The sequence below is a fragment of the Lepidothrix coronata genome, unplaced genomic scaffold (assembly GCF_001604755.1).
Source record: "Lepidothrix coronata isolate B3197 unplaced genomic scaffold, Lepidothrix_coronata-1.0 Scaffold1, whole genome shotgun sequence".
In the NCBI taxonomy this organism is placed as follows: domain Eukaryota; kingdom Metazoa; phylum Chordata; class Aves; order Passeriformes; family Pipridae; genus Lepidothrix; species Lepidothrix coronata.
In genome coordinates this window covers 14,812,348-14,833,621 of record NW_016690181.1, presented here as the reverse complement: position 1 = coordinate 14,833,621, position 21,274 = coordinate 14,812,348, and the positions used below count along the sequence as shown (strand labels likewise).

The following is a 21,274-nucleotide window of genomic DNA, read 5'->3' as shown; positions in this document are numbered from 1 at the left end:
TAATATCATCCTGAAATTCCTTGCAGAGCACAGTGGGAAGGAAGGAAGGAAGGAAAAGCCTGAGAATCATATGAAATCAGTTCACAGGCTGTATCTGGCCCATGCCACAGATTCCTTAAGATGCCTACAGATCTAGACAAGGCTAGGCACTGACAGCCATACCATAAATAAAATGAGAGCTCACCATCTCGTAACTATTTATGTCTGTATGCAAAAGGTGAGCAAAGATACTTGAAACATAGAGTGGATTTACAGTAGGCGTTAACAGTCTCTTGCTATCCCAGTGCGTTGTCTTTTCTTTGAAATGTAATAATGCAACTGAAATGCAGACCACACACACCTTCCCTTCCTCTCTTCCACTATGAGGTTGCTCTGCCCACCAAACACCTGCCTGAAGAGGGAGGGGGAAGGCAACTGCAGCAAGGGCAGCTGGGCAGCATCCAAGAGGAAAAGAAAAAAACAACCAAACACCCCAGAGAAAAACACAGAGGGGAGCTCCTGGGCACAATACAGAACAGATTCTATGCTGGTATGAACCTAGCACGTCAGAAACTCCTTCTGCAACTTGAAGAACTTAGCCCATTATTGTTATTGTTGTTCCTTTTCTTCATGCCTTGTTACATTTTACAAAAAACCTTGTCACCTCAAGAAAAGAAACACCAAATTAATGTGTTCAATTAACAGAGATTTCTAATACATTCAATAGAGTTAACTGGACTTTCTGTAGTAGAACAAACTTTCAGACTATTTGCACAGATTCAGTTGCATTTGTACATTTTTTTATTTTTTCATCATGTTCTCCTTACCTGGATTCTTAATAGAGTCTACTATGGTTTTGTAGTTTGCTTTATTTGCACTCAAGCCAGCTGTAACATCTTCAATTCTCCACAAGTCTTTTTGTATTTGTGTTTTCTCCTGATGTTTGTAGTAAAAGAAAAAAAATCAACTTTACCTCATTTTTAATTTACTATGGGTTTATCCTTCTTTTGATACCACACCCAAATTAGTGGTTCAGAACTTACGTGAAAACTTAGGAGTCCAGAAATGAGTTAAATAATTATTTTAAAATAATAATTAAAAAAACCCAAACCCAACACCAACCAACTTATCTTGCCCGTAAAATTTATTAGAGCATTTTCTGAGTCCTGGAAGACTTCCTATTGAACACTGGGGAAAAGAGACACCTCTACATTTTTTTCTACAATATTATTCAGGCTAGAAAAACCTAGTTTAATGTTTCACATAAAATAAGCTTACACAATCTTTTCACTTGAACTTTGTCCTTAAATCCTATAACTAACACACTTAAGACTGCTATAGCAGCCTTACGAATCTCATCTTAATACTTTTAGGGGAAATGTCCAATATTAAAAAAGCAAAAAATTGGTATCATCTCCCTGAATCCTGCCATAAACTTTCCAATGGCTTTTAATGGATGAAACACAAAACCCAAACAAACTCAGAAGGGCTGACAATTTTAATTTCTGCTTATATTTGGGTTGATAGGCCTACTGGACATGATGTATTATAGGCTGAAACAATATACTGCTGCTGTTACAGGATTTGGTCTCATTCACATCCTAATTGTTTTACCACACCTTTCCAGGAGGAAAGAAAGGGAAACTGTCTACAGTCTGGACTCTGCTTTTGACTGTTATCTCACAGACAGAGCCTTGGCTACTGAAGCCTCCACTTCAGCCATTCCAATCATCATAAATAGTTATAGTCATCTAATTAATCAAAGCCTGGTAACTCTGCCTGCAAAAATTTGCATCAAGAATAAACGTAGTAAAACCAGTACTATTAAAGAAAGCAGAAGGCAGTGAAATACTTTAGTTAAGAATTGCTTACAAGCTGCTCTGTAGAAATCCATCACTTGCCAGGAGCTACAAAATAGCTACTAATTAATCCTATAAGCCTGAAAGTGAAAAAAACTTCAGTAAAAGCTGTTACACCTCATAGAGCTAAGGAAGGCATATAAATTGCTTTCCACTTTCTGTCTTAGATCAGGAAATATGTTCAGCCAGGTTACAGATCAGCAAACAGGATGCCAAGAACACAAACATTTAAATGATGGAGAACGTTATTTGCCTGTAGTAAACTCACTGGATAGATGGGACATATCTTGAAAGATTGTCAGGACACAAACTATAAATTTGCACATTTCATTTCATTTTTCTGAGATTAATCATACTACAAGGAACCAAATGATGGATTTACAATAATCAAGCCTCAGAATGGCAGAAAAAACCACTAGATGTACCAAAAATCCTGCTTCTGAAACCACTCAGAAAACATTGATTAGCAATGTAGAAAAGCCAGATCTTTTAATATTATTTCTCTCCATTACTTAAATATTGATGTGGAGAGAATATTTTAGACCTAAAATGGACTAGGTCTGAACAATAAGCAGATGAATTCATTTTAAAATTATGAAAGCCAAGATTGCTCTTTACAAAAGGGTATAAATATACTTTATGGGCCAGCATGAAAAAGTAACCTGGATAGAGAATTCAATTTCTCTAACTTCCTCTACACAGAAACATAATTTAGAATGACTTACAAAACCAGAGGAGAAACACCCACTAAGAAGTTATCACTGTTAAAATAGCCCATGTCAGTTAATTTCAGCATGCCCAGATCCTCTCCAGCCCGTAAGCAAAAGACAATAAAGCTGTACTCTTAAGAGCCTGATTCTTTACAATACTTTTTAAACGGATTTACTATGACCAAGCTGCTTGAAATATTTAGTTTTTGACCTCTAAATTAATGCTATATAGAAACTATATTAGTGGTTTCCTACAGAAATTTTTAATAATATTCCATGAAGACTTTTTTTAAATGCCATGTGTGTATTAATTTAGTGCTATTGGAAAATCCTAGATAAACAATCTTCTGCCTACATACCCTTGGGCAGAGATCATAAAAATTCTAACTATTATGGGTACTTCAAGTGAGACTTCTTTGAAGGAATATAATTTGAAGAATATTTGGTACTTTCCGAAAAAATCAGTTCCCCTTAGTAAATCCAAAATAGGTATTCAGTAATATTTTTTTAATATGAGCCAAACATATACATGCATACTAATATATACATATATATGTAAGTATACACACACAGAACTGATAATGTGCTTTCTGTGTGTATTTATAATTATGCACGTATGTGATATGAGATGATAATCAAACTGAATTAACATTTTTTTCTGTGCAAACTGTATTCCCTTCCGTACCTATTGGTGAATCTCATGCCACACATCCAGTATTTTAAGCATGCTCAATGCTCAACTGGAAATTGTTTGTTAAAGTAATCTAACAAAGTATATTTTGTTTAAACCTGTAATTTTCCTTTGTTAAACAAACTTCATACAGGGACCATTTTATTCTGAAATCCCCCTGAGATTTTTTTGAAATACATAATCTACAGCTGAGCTTAATTACATAATATTCTGCCTCCAGAAAATAAATCACTTTCCCATTCTCTAGAATTAAAAGCAAATGAAAATAGACTTTGAAGATTGATGCACCCAAAAAAAGTTTTACAACTCTTGCTTTGATGCAAAACATTTATCCATTAATAGTAAAAATAAACAGGTTTCAATTCATATCTGATCAGATATTTATTGCAAATAAATAAATTTAACTAGTGCCTTCTTTTGGCCCAGAATATTTGGAAAAACAGACCAAAATTTGAGCAAAATATATACATTAGCTTTGTTCCTTGTGTTTTGTTCTGTTTAAACAAAGGAAATGCAATCCAGTCTGCATTTCTTGCTCCAAGAATAAAGTCACCAGTTGTAAGCAGGTATGTAGAAATAATCTGGTATGCCACATCCAGTTCAGCAAAGAGAATAACTTAGCTTCAAACAAAGCTTCTTTTTAAGATTCGAAACTGAATAATTGATTTAAAACTGAGATGTCTTTCAATTACTGATGGCTGTTAAAACACTTATTCCACTTCACAAAACAATCTGCAGAGATAAATCTTCCACAAATAGAAGAACATGACAAAGAACAAGTAATGACGATAACAATCCAGTGACTGATGATCTTAAAAATGGATAAAGAAGCCAACAATGTCAGATCAAATAAATGGAAGACTAAGAAGTCCTGCATAGTCTTATAAATTAAATACATTATCAACGTCAAGATGTCAGCATGTAATAAAAACGTAATAAAATAATGACAAATTTGCATAGACAACTTATGAGACACTACTGCGTGTGCTGCCAGACGCCCTACCCTGCACAGCCAGGCTGCTGCAGTGTCTGAATTCCACCAACTAAACTACATGACAGCTGAATGCACTGCAAAAATTGCAGAGAATTTCTGTTATGAGATGATAGCTTCAAGTTCAGACAAAATCATCTTATAAGTGTTTACAATGTCTGGAAATGGACCCACCTGAGATAGCAATGAACTGTTCATCTGTTCCTGTAAGGCTTTTTTCAGTTGGCTCACATCCTTTTCTAATTTCAGATACTCATTCCAGGCATTTTCCATTTCCTATTAACAGAGAGAATACTCTAATACAATGTTATGATAAACTACAAAATCATTCTCTAGTGGAGCACCAAAGTGTTTTGAAGTTAGTGTTGTTCTACTATAAAAAGAAGTAAAAAATCCATTTTGTAGTCTCCATCGTTGCTTAGAGTTGATTATACACTTCAAAATGCTTTACAGCTTGCAAGATCAAGTCAAGAATCCCTAGTTAAAAAACTCTGGCCAACTTCCTTACACAAACCCATTTCTTAAGTATAAAATTGGCATGTAATAGAATCTGAAGTATACTCTGTGAGGGAATTGAGCCTATTGCAGTTCCATTTCCTTTTAATTTACTCCTCTGTTGAAAACAAGTTTATAATTAAAATCCAGTGACCTATACCAGAAGTCATGTCTTGAAACACAGAGCAGGTTATCCTTCAACAGTTCTACAGAATATGTTATAAAGTGAATAAACCAGCAGACATCTGGAGAATAAGGCTATCCAATCACCTTTACTGTACTCGGATTACTTCCAGCATCCATAGTATCACAGTCAGCCTTCTGACCCAGAACTGAGAAAAATCAAGTGTCTGGTACATTTTTATGTACAGGATGAGGAAATAGGCTTTTCTCTGAATTTTAGAAAAGAGAACACATGGGAGTTGAGGAGAAGAAATCATGGAGGTCTATGAAACCATGAGTGCCATGGAGAGAGCAGATTGACTGTTCCCCACCTTCTCTCATACAAGGGTCTATCACATTACACATGTACAAGTCAGGGTCAAAACAAATAAAAGAAAAGGGGTTGTCCATGCAGTGGAGAAAAGATCTGTGCAATACCTCGCCAAATGATGTTTTGCATGCAGAAGATTTACTGAATTTAAAAGGGAACTTAATAGGTTTTTGGAAACGATCTACTGAGGATTACTAAATAGACCAAAAAAATAACAAAAAAACAGTCCTGGGAATTCTCCAAGCAGAAAACAGTTAGAAGCTGGATTGGTTATGATAGGAAATACTACCCACCTCTCCTACCCTTACTCTTCCTTAAGCATGTGCTTATGCCCACTGCTGAAGCCAGAACTCTGGACTAGAAGGTGCCTTGGACTGACCAGTACAGCCTTTATTACAATGACTTGTTATTTATGTCCACATTCACATTTTAAGTGCTGACTGTGAAAGTCATATGTTTTCTATAGGCACAAACCACTGTATCTATATATTTATATAATCCTGATGTTTTAATGATCAGATCTTTCTATGGGAAAGGTGTTCATGCAACTCTACCAACAATGTTACAAAGAGCTGGTCCCATATTCATTAAAAGGTAGGAATAATAGAGTGGATACACTTCACCCAGTTTTAATATACTCTCTTTCATGGCCAATTCTTAGAAATAATTTTATTAATAAAATGCAACATTAAATTACATTTTAATTTTATTGAATTACAATATCAGTAGTAAATTTTGACTGAAATATCAACAGACTTTCCCAGTTCCTTTTGCCCTAGAAAGATATCATGGAATCACCTTTATATTTTTAAAGGACTAGCTGAAAGATTTGCAATTTAAGCCCACACATAGAATAAAAAGACATAAAAAGTTTTCTGAGTAATCTTTTTTTGCAGGGGCAGGGAATATTGAAAAGTAAAGCTGAAGAGGTTGTTTAATTATTTTTACCTGATTTAGTATTCTGTATCTTAACCAAAACTGTTCAGAACAGGACTTAACTCCCCTTTCCAATGAACAATACAGTTTTACTCAACCTGGTATTTTAGTTATGGTTTTCTTGAAGCAACCAGAAACACATACCGTTGAAACTTTGGATATTTCAGCCCGAATACGTATAAGATCCTCTTGCAAAAGTCTCTGCTGGTAAGATATTTTTTCTGCATGTTGTGGTTGGTCTTTGTACTGATCCATCTGCCTGTGTAAAACCTCCAAAACAGACTCCAGCTGATCCTAGCAAAGAAACAATAAGTCTACAACATTTACATGGAATTTTATGCACCCACCTGTAGTAATATGAAATGTATTTTCCATGCCACAAGTTTCCCAGTAGAGCTGAGGACTGGCCTCCTGTTTTGGAGATTAGGAGGCCAACAGTAACAAAAAAGTGCAAGAGCCTTAGTTACCTATTATAACAAAAATTATCTGATACTTTCCATTAATTCTTTCCATTAAGTAGCCCAAACTGTGGAAAACACAATGCACTGAGAAGGGAATTTTTCTATTTACACTCTGTACGAAACTGTAATTTACAGTTTCAGAAAAATTCTCTTAATCAGTATAGAACTGTGACAGCTCTACCACAGCCCAGCATGAGCTGTTTGTTTAAGGACAGATTCTCATTCACTGTTATACTTGAATGAGCCATGTGAGAGATTAAAATATTGTCTAAAACATGAAGCAGGTCCAATTCATTCAGTCAGGAGGAAATAACGTGGAATCATTTTTGCAAAGCAGCTCTACTGAAGAATCCACCTGAACAGCACTTTCATTTTAGAATAGATTGTTTTCTGAACCCCCTTAATTTACTGACAGCTACAGCTCATAGGCAGCAGGGAAGCAGATGGATTTAAAACATTCACTTTCAAAAACATGTTTTCTAAGAATTGGTAATCAGCCCTGACATAAACACCTCCCCCCCCCGCCCCCACCCCCACCCCCATCTTTTTCTCACAGAAGTTTATACACATGTCCAAAGAAAACTACTACAGTGCAAGAAGCATCCAGTAATTCAATTTTTGTTTGGAATTTCATATTTTATGATTAGATAAAAGCTGTTGCTTTATTTTACTAATCCCTTTTCAATCTACTTACTTTATTCTCCTTAAGGGCTCTTATTTTGTCCTCCAAATCCTGCAGAATTCTGTCCTGCTCACAGAAAATGCTTAGCTTCACCTGGAAATGAAATAATATACATATATAATACTAGATTTTAAAAATTAAGCAGAAGAGTATCCACTTGTAATATCTTACCCCCAAAAGTATAATAATGAACATGTAACTGCCCAACAGAAACAACCAAATCAATGCAAGAGGTGCTGAAGTGGTGTTTGATACTTACATCAATATCACTTTCTGCAATCTTGACAGGTTTTGTACTTCTTTCTTTTAATGTGTCACGTCCTGTCACCTAAGAGGAACAGGTTTTAAAAATATAAGGAATTTGTTCCAAACTAAAACCTAGTTATGCTTCAGCAGTGAAAAGTTTTGTTAAATATTCATGTTTATTAACAAAAATTAATAAAATTTGGGGTACAAATATTTTCAAATTTGGCTTTAGTTTTTGAAGAGTGTTAACAGAAATAACTACTAGTTATATTAGCCTATTTAATTCTTACACTAGTTTAGAACTCTGTACAAAGAAGCATAATCCCACCTATCTATGGTTACAAAGGTCCTTTTCCTGCAAAATACAGTAGTTTTAACAGTTCAGCTATAATAGCTTTCTTGAAGCCAAAGGACTTGAATAGTTCCTTTACATGGATGGTTGCTAGAATAGCAGCATTCATTAATGACTAAAAATACAACTTTTGGCAAGTATTTCATTCTACAAAGGACAGTATCTTCCTCAGCACAGGGTAAATTTTATTAAAGACAGAATGCTATAAAAATGCTATAGTGGAATTAAATGCAATTAATCTATTTTGACATGTTTATAATGTACCAAATCTCTCATTCCATAAATCACTGGTTTCATATTCCATTTCTGGTTGAGAAGATTATCTTCTCACATAACACAGTTTTTAAATCAGTACAGAAACGATACTATATTATACTTCCAACCTTCATAGCAACCTTAAAGTGAAGGCATGTCTATCTCTGCAGAAATGTTTATTATTTCCACTGCCTCCATGTAAATAACTTTTTTTTGTGAATAAATGAGGTTAAGAAAACAGCAATGTAATACAGTTCATTAATCATATATTTTTAAAAGCCTGAAAATCTAATGATTTAATATTATCAGATTAGAATATTTTTAAAGATTCATTAAAGCAAATACTATCTTACTAAAGAAACACCTGGTAGCTAGTAGTACTCCTTTACAACATATTCCTATTCATATACCATCAAGAGTTTATGAAGAAAAATTCACCTGAATATTGTCTTCAATAATGTAAGAGAAGAGGTTTTAACGTAAGAGCAAAAGCTGCTGGCTTTTCTGGTGGGGTAGAAGAGGTAGTTTGCTTTTTTACCGACTGACTGGCAATCTCCAGACTTGAAGCTACATAGTTTACTTATTAACCTAAAAGTCACCTACAGGACCATGTTAGCTTTTTAAAAGTACTTCTATTTTACTCTTACTGTAGATAAATCCTTGATATAATCTCAGCTTTAACATGTAATGTAACATGTTACATGAAATTAGCCATCCACACATAGTGTTTTCAAATAACAAAGCAGATTTAAAACAGAAGGGTCTGGTCATCATTTATGTTTAGTGTCTTCTCTCCTCCAACGGCAGGCTCCATTTAAAGACTTCTCATACCTTTATGTGGTGAAATGTTACTTCCCCACCACCAAAACCAAAAGCACTTATTGCCTCTCAAAACTTTCAATTTTTTGATATTTTCTTTTTCAACAATGATGTGGGGTTTTTTCTTTCAAAAGTATTAATGGAATTATTTAAATGCTAAATCACATATATAATAGTAATGTAATTAAATATAAATATAAAATACTAGCAATCAAAGTAATAATTTTGCATATTTCATCACCTGCAAGCTAAGAGAATGCAAAAGCCTTTTTCAAAGCAATGGAATTAACATAAAAACAAGTCTGCAGATTTCGGGGATACTTTAACTTACATAATCAAAATTGTAAGGAATTTGTTAATTATCAAGCAGTGAACATGAGAACATAATGAAGATTTAGCATGCTTTCACGTTTCCAAAATTTCACAGAGGAGTCACTACTTGACACAATCGTTTTCAAAATTAAACCAAACACTGAAGTCAGCCATAATTTCGCATACAGACCCCAAATGAGGGGAAAAAAGGAAAAAAAAAAAGGAAAGAAAAAAATAATCTCACAGAAAGCGCTACTGTTTACCATAAGACACCTATAAAAGCCAGAACACTGACTGCTACTTTAAAAAGCAATGGGATGAGCACATTTCAGATGCAGGCAGTCTTACATGTATACTGGATAGTAACCCTTGTGCTGAGTTCTTTAGCACTTTGTATATCATGTTGATCAGAGGTCCATTATTTTCTATCTGTTTCAAACAAAAGTTTAGTAATAGCTTGTTACAGATGTCAAGATTTAAACCCCCAAACTTTACAACTCAAAACTCCACGAGCAGCAGTAATCACATGCTCTTGTGTTACACCGATCCTCAAGGTTTATGGTCTGCACCATCTGCCATGATGGAAGCTACACCTGGAATCTACCCCTATTGTCTCATATTTTTGATAGATTCTTCATGCAACAACAAGACTTTTCTACTTCTTCAAAACACACATTAAAAAAAAAAAAAAACCCAGGATTTGCTCAGTCTCATCCAGTTGCAGTTTCAACACACCATGGTATTTTCTGTCATGTAATATTCAGTGACACTTGCACCGAGAACTCTCTACACTGATAATTTGAGCAACCTAGTTAAAACCTCAGAGAAAAATGTTATTTCAATCACTTTTATAACATATACCTGCTGTGCACTGTATTCTTCATTATCTAAGTGACAGAAGCTTGCAGAAGAAACCTCTTTCAACTGCAGAAGAAACTAAACAGCTTCAGATATTACAGTCTGACTGCAGAAGAATGAAGCAGGACCCCTGAGAGGGCTCCAGATTTGCTTCAACTGGTTGCATGATTTATGCTTAGTGACACAAATTTTCCTATATTTCCTCATCCATATTTTGTATAACTTGTTAGGGAATGTTTGTAAAGTATTCTGACATGAGGTTGCCCATCCATCCCTCCTGTAGCCTGTCTGAACTTCATTTCATAGCCACAAAAAGGGGACGCTCACTTCACCATTTGTGTCATCTTAGAAGTTTCGGGGGGAAATTGAGTTTTTTCTTTTCTTTGCTCTCCCTTTCTGCTTTTCTCATACAGGGTCTGTCCACTTTAAAGGTTGAAAAAATCCAACTGCAGAAATACAGCTGCGGAAATTTCTCTCCAAAAGAGGTATAGTTATGCCATAGCATATAAATATACCATTTCTTCCATGTTCCACATGCCTCTATTTCATGGATTAAAGAAGAATACAGAGTCTTGGTAACAATTTGGGCAGAAAAAAGGCTCCTAATCTAAGGACAATATTGTTAAAAGAAACCTCCACAATGCATGGTGTTTTGCATCTTCGGAATTATCAATAATTTTTCCTCATGGTGTGAACAGTCTTTAGACTTATTCTTTTTTTCATGTCAGAACTAAGTGACATGTAAGAGGAAACTACTGACATGGATTAATATCCATCTTAGAGCATTTTTATTTCATTTATATTTATGATGTGACAATAAACTATAATGTTGAAAATATAATCTTAACACAAAAATTATTTCTTATATAGTATTTTAAGACTGTTAAATAGTAAAAAAAATAGGCTCAAAAACATGTGAACCTCAACAAATCACTAAATGCTGTGTAACCAGTTACTATAATCAGTTTTAGTACTATAGCAAGCATTATGCAGTTAATGGTTTAATCACAATTTACATGTTGAAAAGTCGTATTTCAAAACCCCTATGAAGAGAAATCTTCAGAAATAAGAGATTTAGTGAAAAGAAAAAAGTTTAACTCCAGTTCCAAAATCTTCAGTCCTATTTGAAACTGTTTAATTAGCATGGGTGTGGTGAAGCCAAAAGAGAGGCTTGAACTAACAGGCTTTCTATCTAAGCCTTCATTGTCTTAAATGGATTAACTGTGAATTTGTCATACTCCACCCTTACTAGAAAAATATATAATTTGCTTATTTTCATACAGCACACTCTTCTTTTTTCCTCTTACTGCAAAAAAAAAAGCACCTCTGCATCTAGTGGCAACCAACACAAAGACACCTTCTTAAGTGTCACATGGTCTTCAATCTCTCAGCAACCTGACAGGAATTTTTACATTTCCGGACCTCTACTGAAAGGAGGTCGTTAAGAAATGCCCATTTTGAAAAATTACATCATTCCTATGGAAACACACTTGACATTTTGACCGTCAAAAATTTTCAAGAGGGAACCAACACTAGCATTAAGTTTCTTTTTGCTGAAGGATCAGGTGCCGCCGTACATTTCTCTTTCTGGCTGATTTCATTAGGTGCTACACAGGCACAGTGGGAGAGCTCCTGGGAGACCAAACAGTTCTTCATATCCCAGGCTGCAACAAATGAATCTGGACAGAATCTGCTAGAAAGTTAAAAACGCCTCCTAATAATTTTGCTAAGCATATCAAATTTTCAGAGGCTTGAACTGTGGTCACCTTAACCGTGAAAACTGTCGAGTTTTATAATGGACAAAACGCTGTGTTTATTAATAATTTCTCAACTTGTAGAACTTTTTAGATTGTAATTTGTCATAAAATTCAGCTGACGGTTTGGGATGCATGGCAAAGCCATGAACAAACCAAGGACAAGGCCTAAAATGAAATGTGTCTAACCAATTTTAAATTTGTATATTAATGATTCCAACAGTTTACATATTTGATAATTTAGACTATATATACCATCTATATGATAAATATTAAATCTCTCTCTATATATATGATATTGTATATATGTATAAAACGTATTACTAATATTTTTGTTTATATATTTGGTTATATATTCAGCAATTAAAACATCAGATAAAATAGAAATACACATCCTCATAGGTGCAGTCAGCTCATTAGTTGCACATATGCAATACCCCATGGCATCAACTATGTACATGCAAACAATATGGAGAACAAAGTGCCAGATTTCCCTCCACCTTGATTTTCAGGAACACCATATGATTTATATATGGTGAGACATCTTACACACCTTCGAAAGTGGCAGGCTGCTTTGCTAAGCAAAATGATTATAACATTTTGGTGGGCTTTTTCCCCTTCAAAACCTGGTATTAAGAAGTCTAGATTTGCTTTCAAATTACTAACCATCAAGTGCACCAGATACAGAAGTAATTTCGTTTAGACAGATGATATGATGCTCAATACATTATTTAATTTTTTCTTTAAAAGAATATCTCATAACATTACTTGGTCAGATTATGGATGGATGGATGAATGGGTGCATTTGAAATCTCTTAGTTGTAATAACACAAAAACAATGACAGGTGCTAATTAATCACCACATTTTCACAAGAGCACAAGGCATTATAAATATGGCATATTACAAAAACAAGGAAAAAGCCAGTTCAAGAATATTTAAAGAGAAAAATATTAAAAGAATACATTATTTAACTTAGAGGTGTTGACTTCATATTGGTTCTAATGCTACAGCATAGAAACATTTTGAACCTGATTTTTTATCTGATTTCCCTAAACTCACATATCATTCATCCGTAGTCCCAGTAACCCAAGTTCCTCCTACAAACTAAAGCAACTACATTTTCTGAGTTTTCACTTTAATTGTACAATCATTACCAAAATGACACTCAATATTCTAAGCACGACAGTGAGGCAAAAAACACAGTTTCTGTCTCTGACTAGTAGGTGACTTGAAAATCTGCAGGTACAAAGATGATACACAAAAGACAAGAGGGTTAAAAAAAAAAAAAAAAAAAAAAAAAACAAAAAAAAAAAAAAAAAAAAAAAAAAGGAAATATACTGCTGTAAAATCTTACCTTTAGATCCAAATACTCCAGATCCTTTTTCAACTGGATATAAGTGTCATCAGCCTTTAGATAAGTGCATAGGGAAAAAAACAATGCAATACATTTGAATTTTTGAAACAATTTCAGAATACTTGGATTGATTATATATAAGAAAATAGGTGAAAGAGGGAACAAAATAACAGAGTAGGAAGTACATAAATAAGCAGATTTGCTCCACCAGCATAGTGCTATTTACAGCTGAAAAATGGGCAAAATATTTCACAAGAATATTACTGCCTTATACCCATCCTCCAAACACACAGATTTTTGCTTTCCACCTCTAATGAGACACAGAACTACCTCAAACAATACATTTTCAAATGCTATACTTTCAAGATCAATTTCTACTGACTGTTCCTTCACTGAAAAAGTTATGGTGGTGTCCTCCCTGCCTCTTTGGGGGAAGAAGAGAAGACTTGTACCTAACAATGTCAGATGTAACTAGAAGCCATCATATAACTAATCATTAGAATACTTTTGATCACAATTCATACACATTTTAAAATATTAATTCCTTTATTCATGGAAAGTATGAAATAAGTTTTGTGACTAAAATACTGAAAAGTATCTCACGATTAGAGAATCTATTTTGTCTTTTAAGTAATAGCATTCAACTCGATTCTTATTTTTCCTTGGCTCAGCTGTAATTGCTATCAGCTTAATTTTATAGTTATATTGGTCTAGCATCATCTTCATTACAGTCACTTCAAGAAAAGTCATAACAAAGTTATTTCTCCTCTTTTCAAAACGGGTATTTGCAATACAGAAAAAAAAAAAAAATTTAACTGTTGCAAATGTGCTTTGTAGTCAGACAAAATGTCCCAAATTTCTAGAATTTTAACTGCTATTTTGACAGGACTTTATATCCTGGGTATATTTAGCTTCAGAATAAAAGAAAAACACAACTATATCTTTCCTCAAGTTTTGAGCCAATGAGAATGTGTAGTTAAAAAAGAAAAAAAAACCTTTATGCCATAAAATCAATAGATCACACTTGCATTTCTTTAGAGGTGTTCACTTAAAATTCCTTTCCAATCAGCTTGTAAGGCTGGCTGAGGACTTGACTAGAAAGTCTGCCCATTTTTTGAGAAATCCCTGTTATTATCGCCCATCTTAGTGCAATTGTTCTGTAGGTGAGGTAACTTAGGAAATGAAACTTCTTCAAATTCAAAAAAATTCCTTTAGCTTTGGGCCAAAGCCTTCACCAATTCGAAGAAGTCACCACATTTTATTCCCAGATGGCTCCATTTCTGAGGCTCTAATAGGAACCAGAGAGCTCTGTAAGTACATTTCTGGTTGATCTCATAACACCAGTGCAATCAAGAGCACTGTTGAAGATCCAACACGCCCCTGAGCTTTTATGAACCAATGATCACCTGCAGAACCAACACAGTTACAAGCTCATATGAATGTACAAACTGGCTGATGCATTTCAATTTGCAGGTGATGCAGCACGTGGCACAGGGAGGCAATCTCATAATGAAAGCAGCACAAAGAAATGGTTTTGCTTTAGAATGAACTTACTTAGTATTTTAACCCACATTTCTGAAGATGCAGCATTTTCAGAAATAGTGTAAGAAGGAAATAACACTTTGAAACATATGCACTGCTGCCATATAACTTAAAATGCTCACCTTTTACAGCAAAAACAGTAAGCAAAGAAAAACCACAAACAACCTGGGAACTGTAGAAGACCAAAGAATGGGCAAGAAAGCACAGACTCAAGCATGCCACTAATGAAGCATTTGCAGAGTCACAAAATGTCATACTGCACAGATGAGCCACGCAGCAGCTGACCTGATAGGTGGAATTAGTTGGCAAGTGCTGCAGTAATTGTGCGATTGTGTAATTTCTTATACTAGCCAACTTAGCCTGATGCCTCCTTAATCGAATGAGAAGCAATGTTAGCTCTTCGGGCTGCAGGTATTTAGACACATTGTAAAGAGGAAATTAGCAGTCTTCAGGGAGAGTAACTATAATTACATTTTTCACCTCAGTGCCCAGAAAGCAGTTACTTGACATGATTAAGCAATTATTCAATTAACTCTGCATTTGGTCAAATAAACATAATAAAAGTTGAATCCTGTAATAACAAGGCATCTCACCCCTGTTCATGCTGCAAATAACAGCAAAGTTCCTACAGGCTTTACTGGGAGGTGGTTAAGATTAAGTTCTCATTCGAGTTATTTATGCTTTAACCAATAAAGTTAAGATTAAAGAGTACCGAGCAGGATTTTACAACTTAACTGCAACGCTCTGAGGACACAAAAGGAAGAGCAGCTGTGCTCTCCACTTACCGACTTGCCGTGCAAACTGGGCGCGCTCACGGTGTGTGTCATGTAGCCCACGGCAGGCATGGAGCGCCGGTCCAGGTGAGTGGAGCTCTGCAAGAAGCCACAGCCAGAACTCTTAAGGATTGTGTCAAGTGACAGGTATGTTGCACTCGAGGGAAAACTCGGAATGCACCTCTGCCACAGATTTTCTATTTGAATTCCCAGGGTGCTTAGATCAGGGTAACATTCACGGGCCAGCCTGAACGGTGGATGATTAAGTAAAACTTAATCATCAACTTATATAATCAACAACTTACAGGATCTTTCATACACAAGTAAAACTTATGAATGAACAAATGCAAATTTAGCACCCTGGGGCAGATCAGCAGATTCTGGCAGTACGAGGTGCTTCAGTAGAATATGCAAAGTGGCTTCCAGCAAATAAAAAAAATTATTCATAAAGTTCCCCCCCCAATGCTTCCCAGAAAAAGGCTGGTTGGCTTATGCCCTCCAACAGTAGGCTTGTACTCCACACCGTAACAACTGTGAATGTTCTCTTTTAGCCAGGGAACACTAAGCTACTGACATGACTGACACCTTGTGGCAATGGCTTCCATTAATACCAAGGGTTTTTTTAATAATCATATTTAATCTGCCCCTCTCTGCTTATAAAATGAAAACCTACTGCACACCCATCCTTTCATCTTTCTCTTAAAGTCAAAATTTATGGCTTTCTTCAAGACAGACTAAATGTCTCATGATTTACTTTTATTCCTGTCTCTGAACTTCACTGAATGCTGTTTTGTTTTGCCTTCCCCCCCTTTTCTTTTTTAAGTGTAACTGGATGGAATTTAATAAGCCATTACAGGGAGTGTGGAGTGTCATAGATTTCTGCAGAAGTACAGACTTAAATGTAAAAGGATGCTGTGTGCTTACATACGAAAACATAAGCCTTTTTCTCTAGAAACTTTCACAGAAGTTCCACAGAGAAGTTTTAATTACGAGGAAAACCATGTTTCCCTATAATGGTAAAGCCAGGATGCCATAAAAAGAGCTTTATTTTATGAGTAAAATTTCTGCAGCTACATTGCACAGGAAGGGAAAAGACTGTTGTACATGCCTTCGTAAGGGATGTAATGCTCCTTCCACTTACACATGGAGAAACCAATGTGTGGTAGAATATAATCACGCGTTAAAAAAATATTAATTTCCAGTGCTGCACATCACTAGACTATTTAATCCTCTGACAGAATATTATAAACCTATAAATGCTGAAAGACACCCAACAGCTACACCACATATACACTTGGAAAAAAACCTAAACTGTGCACAAAGCTGCAGCCTGAAGTCACGGTCCTGAATCCACACCGGGTATCTGAATTTACAAGTCTCTTTCTTTGCAAATACTTTCCCCACCAGAGTCCACGGTTGAGGTCAGAGAATTAGGTGAATACACCTAATACTGGTGGCTTTCACCACCAGTGTAAGAGCTACCAAGACAAGTCAATCCTTCATTGATTCAATCATGAATTTCCCCAAATTCCTTAGGCAAGGACAGCCATGTGGAGTACCGAAAAGGGAAACTTCTGTCACCTCTGGATAAGAGGGTACAACAGTCCCAACAAAACAACCCACACTGAAATCATGGAGAAGGTTGAAGTTTCAGACCAGCACTATTTGATTTTGGTTAGCCCACTGATAAAGACTCTGCAACAGACCTAAACTATCAAATGCATGAAAAATAACTGTGTTTTTTTCCATAACTAAAAACTGAATCAGCTGCAAGAGTAACTACAATAGCTAAACACAAGCAGGCACGGCAAACACTTAAAGCGATAAGCATAAATAAATAATCAGGGAAGAGTTCATCCTGCTGAGTTTTATATTCTTGCCTACCTACTCTACATATTAAAATACTATCATTTGTGTATTCTATATATCCAAACATATGCCTTTGAGTTTTTGAATAAAAATATTCCAAACCAATGTGATGTGCCACCAATTTCCCTTTCCTAACCAACAAAAATTAATACATGTGAAATGATCAGAATGATAAGAGCTTGATGAGAAAATTATTCATTGTATTAACTTTTACAACTTACATGATCTTTCATACACAAGGAAGGATGCAATGAAACATAACTAAATAAATTATCCATGTGTGACACCACATGAAGAATAGTTTGAAATCAGTTATATGCATACAAACCTTTGCAGCATGATTTCGTATCTTCCTGGGTGATCCAGCAAAAGGAACGTCTACAGTCTGTCTCTCATCAGATGGTTTAACTGTAAGCCTTTCTGCAGGAGTATGTGGTCTCCTTGGGAAAAAGTTTTTTGGAGGTCCAGGTGGAGGAATATCAGATGGAGAGGGTGGAACAGATATTGATCGTGGAACATCTAATGAACTTTTTGACTTACCACGATCAATAAAGTCTGAAGAACTTACATAAAGCGGGGCAGTGGGGCTGCCGTGTTTAAATTGCTGCCTCTGCTGCCACTCATACAGCTGCCAAACAGTTCCATCCTTATTTGCTTTCCTTTCCTCCTGGGACATCTTCAAGTGGCTAACACGATCTTGTGCATATTTGTAGTCACTCGGCAGATTGCGGTTTGGTGGCGGTGAGCTCCCTGAAGGCTGCCTGGTATTCTTTGGCAAAGTGTGATAGTTTTCAGGAAAAGGAGGATTGGGACCCTGACGTGGAAGAGTCTGATCAGAAGTGAGGCTGCAAAGAGAAGGGAAGAAAAGCGTAAATTTTACCATACATTGATGAGCGGGAATCTCTAATGATATAAGCATAGGAGCTACAAGACATAACATACAACAGTAATTTTAAAACAATTTACAGAAATATTATCAAAGTAATACTGATGAACTCTACCCTGCACAAAAATCTTACACTGTATAAATACAGGCTTTTAATCTAGTGTCTAACCTAGGATGAACTACTAGAAATAAACTTAAGGGAGGGCAGCATTTCCTTAGACTAAAAAGAAAGTCAAGAACACGAAGAAAGAAATTATTGTTATGTTTAAAGAGTAAATCCATAAATTAAAATAGTCCTTTTCACCGAAAGCCTGTTCACCACTAGGTGGTGCAGTTTACGAAAACAAATGTATGCTTATTATAAAAAATTATCTTGAAGTGCAAGAAGAAATCTCACCAATCACAGAATATCTCAGATAATTTTTGTCCATATGAATGAAGCAAAAAAAGGCAAGAAACCGCTCAAAGTCCCCAGGTCTGCATGATTTACTTTCACCTAATACTACTTGTTCTACTGTTTCATCAACACAAGGCTTTTTACAACAAGCCAATGATAAACTGGAATATAAAAAGAGCTGTAATGATCCTGGCTTTAGTACTGCATCCATAATGTACTAGAACTGTAGAAACTAAACATTTTAGGAGGTAAAGAGTTAAGACAGAACTGGCAAAAGCTTTGACAAACTATAGTTAGCTCCCCCCTACTTTGAAGTCAAAATCTTTCCATAGCCTCATGCATATGAATCTGCCTCTGTCTGATTTCTGATTCTCCAGTCAAACATCTGGGGCTTTTGTACTTGCAGTCATTCGCCCACGGATTCAGAATCTCCAACCAGAAAACCATTCTGCTAGACTTGCTACAGAGCACCATTACAAAAACTAAACAAAACCAACCAAAAAACCACAACTTAAGAAACTCACGAGCGTGTTCACCATTCCACTCAATAAACTCCACTCTGCATGAGAGGGAACCCTCATGGTTTGGAAAATGCAAGAATTCCATATGAAAGAAAGGGCAGGATGGAAAAGAATAGTCTTTCTTCAGCATCCAAGAACAACAGAAGCAGGGGAGAAAGAACTGCTACCAATAACTGCTGCTCAGTAGTTGCTTCTGTCTCCTCTTACTTGCAGGATTTGGCACTGTCAGGCTCTGACAGTGAAATATGGATGCTCTTGAGAGGATACATAATTCCTCGTGCCAGAAAACAGAGTAACCGCCCTGCACCGCATGGAGGATTACAAACCTGTAAAAGCCCTGCTCTCTCATACCACAGAACCTTGACGTTACCTCAAATTTCAAGGTTAAAGCAGGCAGGTAGTATGAACAAAGGCAACTCAAAGATCAGCATAAAGTGGTCATGTAACCTCTTTTAATTGCCTAATTCACTGCATCACATGTACTTTGTATGTTTTGTACTTTGCTGCCCATTTTTTTCACAGGAAAATCACATGGTAGAAAGTTGGTAGAAATCCTCTGTTCTCTAGATAGGAATAAGAACTGAGAAAGCTTGGAGTGGATAATGTTTGGAAAGGACATCTGAGGAAAGCATGAAGCTCGGAGAGATCCCTTTGGTGATTTCTCTGCAGAAAAACAGGGAAAGGGGTTTGAACACTCCCATACTCCAACCTAGTGGAGACCTCATGAAGGCATAAGCAAACTGTTGAATGTTGCAAACCATCTGTGAGTGGTTATTTTCTAATTAGACATTAAAGGGTAAAGTGTTGAGATCAGGATCAGCTGGAATTAATGGTAGTCAGTGCAGTCACCAGGGGTAGCAGCTTTAGGAGCAAAACCAGCCTGAAAACAAAGACTCCATGAGAATTGTTGGGGTCCAGGGGAATCATGCCTTTCTTCTAGAGAAGAATGAATTTGTCTGATAGGAGCAGCTGGGAAGAGCTAGATTCATGCAATACTTCAGCCAGCTAGACAAAAGAAGAAAGCTGCATGTGCATTACAGAGAAAGTCATAAAGCCATATTCAGACTAAATGCCTACATACAAGCAGGCTGTGTTTTAACAGTATATGAAGTAGGGACAAACCTCAAACTGAGATGACAAGCTTTGAGCCGGTGGCATCTCTATCACACAAGGTTTCAGTCCCTTAGAAATAACTTGCATTATATAAAAATAGGCACTAATTAATTGCTAGAAAAAGAACCATGTCCCAAATGACTCAAATTAGTCCACAGTGGATTATGGACGATTGTTTTCTCAGGGATTAAGAGTAAAAATGAGCAAATGCAGCTGTTCTTGAGAATCTCCCTCTCTTTAATGATGAGATATAAAGAATATAAAAAAGAAAGCAGACACTGAAGAGTGAATAAATGGCCCGATGCCATATTATATGATTATTGGCCACGAAAATCATTTGGGGTCTGCAATGGGAAGCAACCACACAGAAGATATTGTAAAAAGAGACAATAAATGTTGAAAAGAAAACAAGTACTATCATTAGAAACACTATAGCCATTCATGGAAATGCCCAGAAGCTAACAAAGACAAGTAATGTTTCTTCCTTACGCAAATCAGGAAGGAACAGAAAGTTCTGCACAACAAGAAATGTTTTAACGCTGTATTTGGAAGGAAAGAAATGTCTTAACATGACAGCATCTAGCTGGGGAATATTAAGCTTTACCAGGTTTAAATATTTTTTTAAGTGCAAATAAACTGCTGGAAATAGCAAATACTTCACAATTACACAGTGACTATGTCTATGCAGGCACTGGAACCAGATCAAAACCTAATAATTTCTGAGCAGCTGCCATTTGATGGTCCTGACCTTTAAGCACTTAAACCCAAAATCTCCTGAAAGCCTCCTTTCAAACCTTCTTCCAATTCTCAAGATCTCTCTCAAAGGCTAGCATGAACCTTACCAAAGCAGGTATTCCCATCTGCTGAGAACAGAGTGGGATTAGATGACTACACTGAATGTCACTGTAGCGCAGCAGAGAGTTCA

The 21,274-nt window shown here is 35.9% G+C and overlaps 1 protein-coding gene across 9 annotated transcripts in view; it reads right to left on the bottom strand.

Annotated features, from left to right (window-relative positions):
• The window catches only part of LOC108495475 (pleckstrin homology domain-containing family A member 7-like), a 176,492-nt gene that overhangs the window by 14,940 nt on the left and 140,278 nt on the right, over window positions 1-21,274 (bottom strand). For 8 of the 9 annotated variants that reach the window (XM_017811219.1, XM_017811228.1, XM_017811195.1 and 5 more), the window contains 8 exons: window positions 17,761-18,277; window positions 15,576-15,662; window positions 13,249-13,302; window positions 7,557-7,625; window positions 7,310-7,390; window positions 6,299-6,448; window positions 4,405-4,506; window positions 807-915 (listed from right to left, as the gene is read on the bottom strand). In XM_017811219.1, coding sequence (XP_017666708.1) covers window positions 807-915; window positions 4,405-4,506; window positions 6,299-6,448; window positions 7,310-7,390; window positions 7,557-7,625; window positions 13,249-13,302; window positions 15,576-15,662; window positions 17,761-18,277 — 1,169 coding nt within the window. The remainder of the gene's footprint in view (window positions 1-806; window positions 916-4,404; window positions 4,507-6,298; window positions 6,449-7,309; window positions 7,391-7,556; window positions 7,626-13,248; window positions 13,303-15,575; window positions 15,663-17,760; window positions 18,278-21,274) is intronic. The other variant, XM_017811257.1, reaches the window with a different exon arrangement.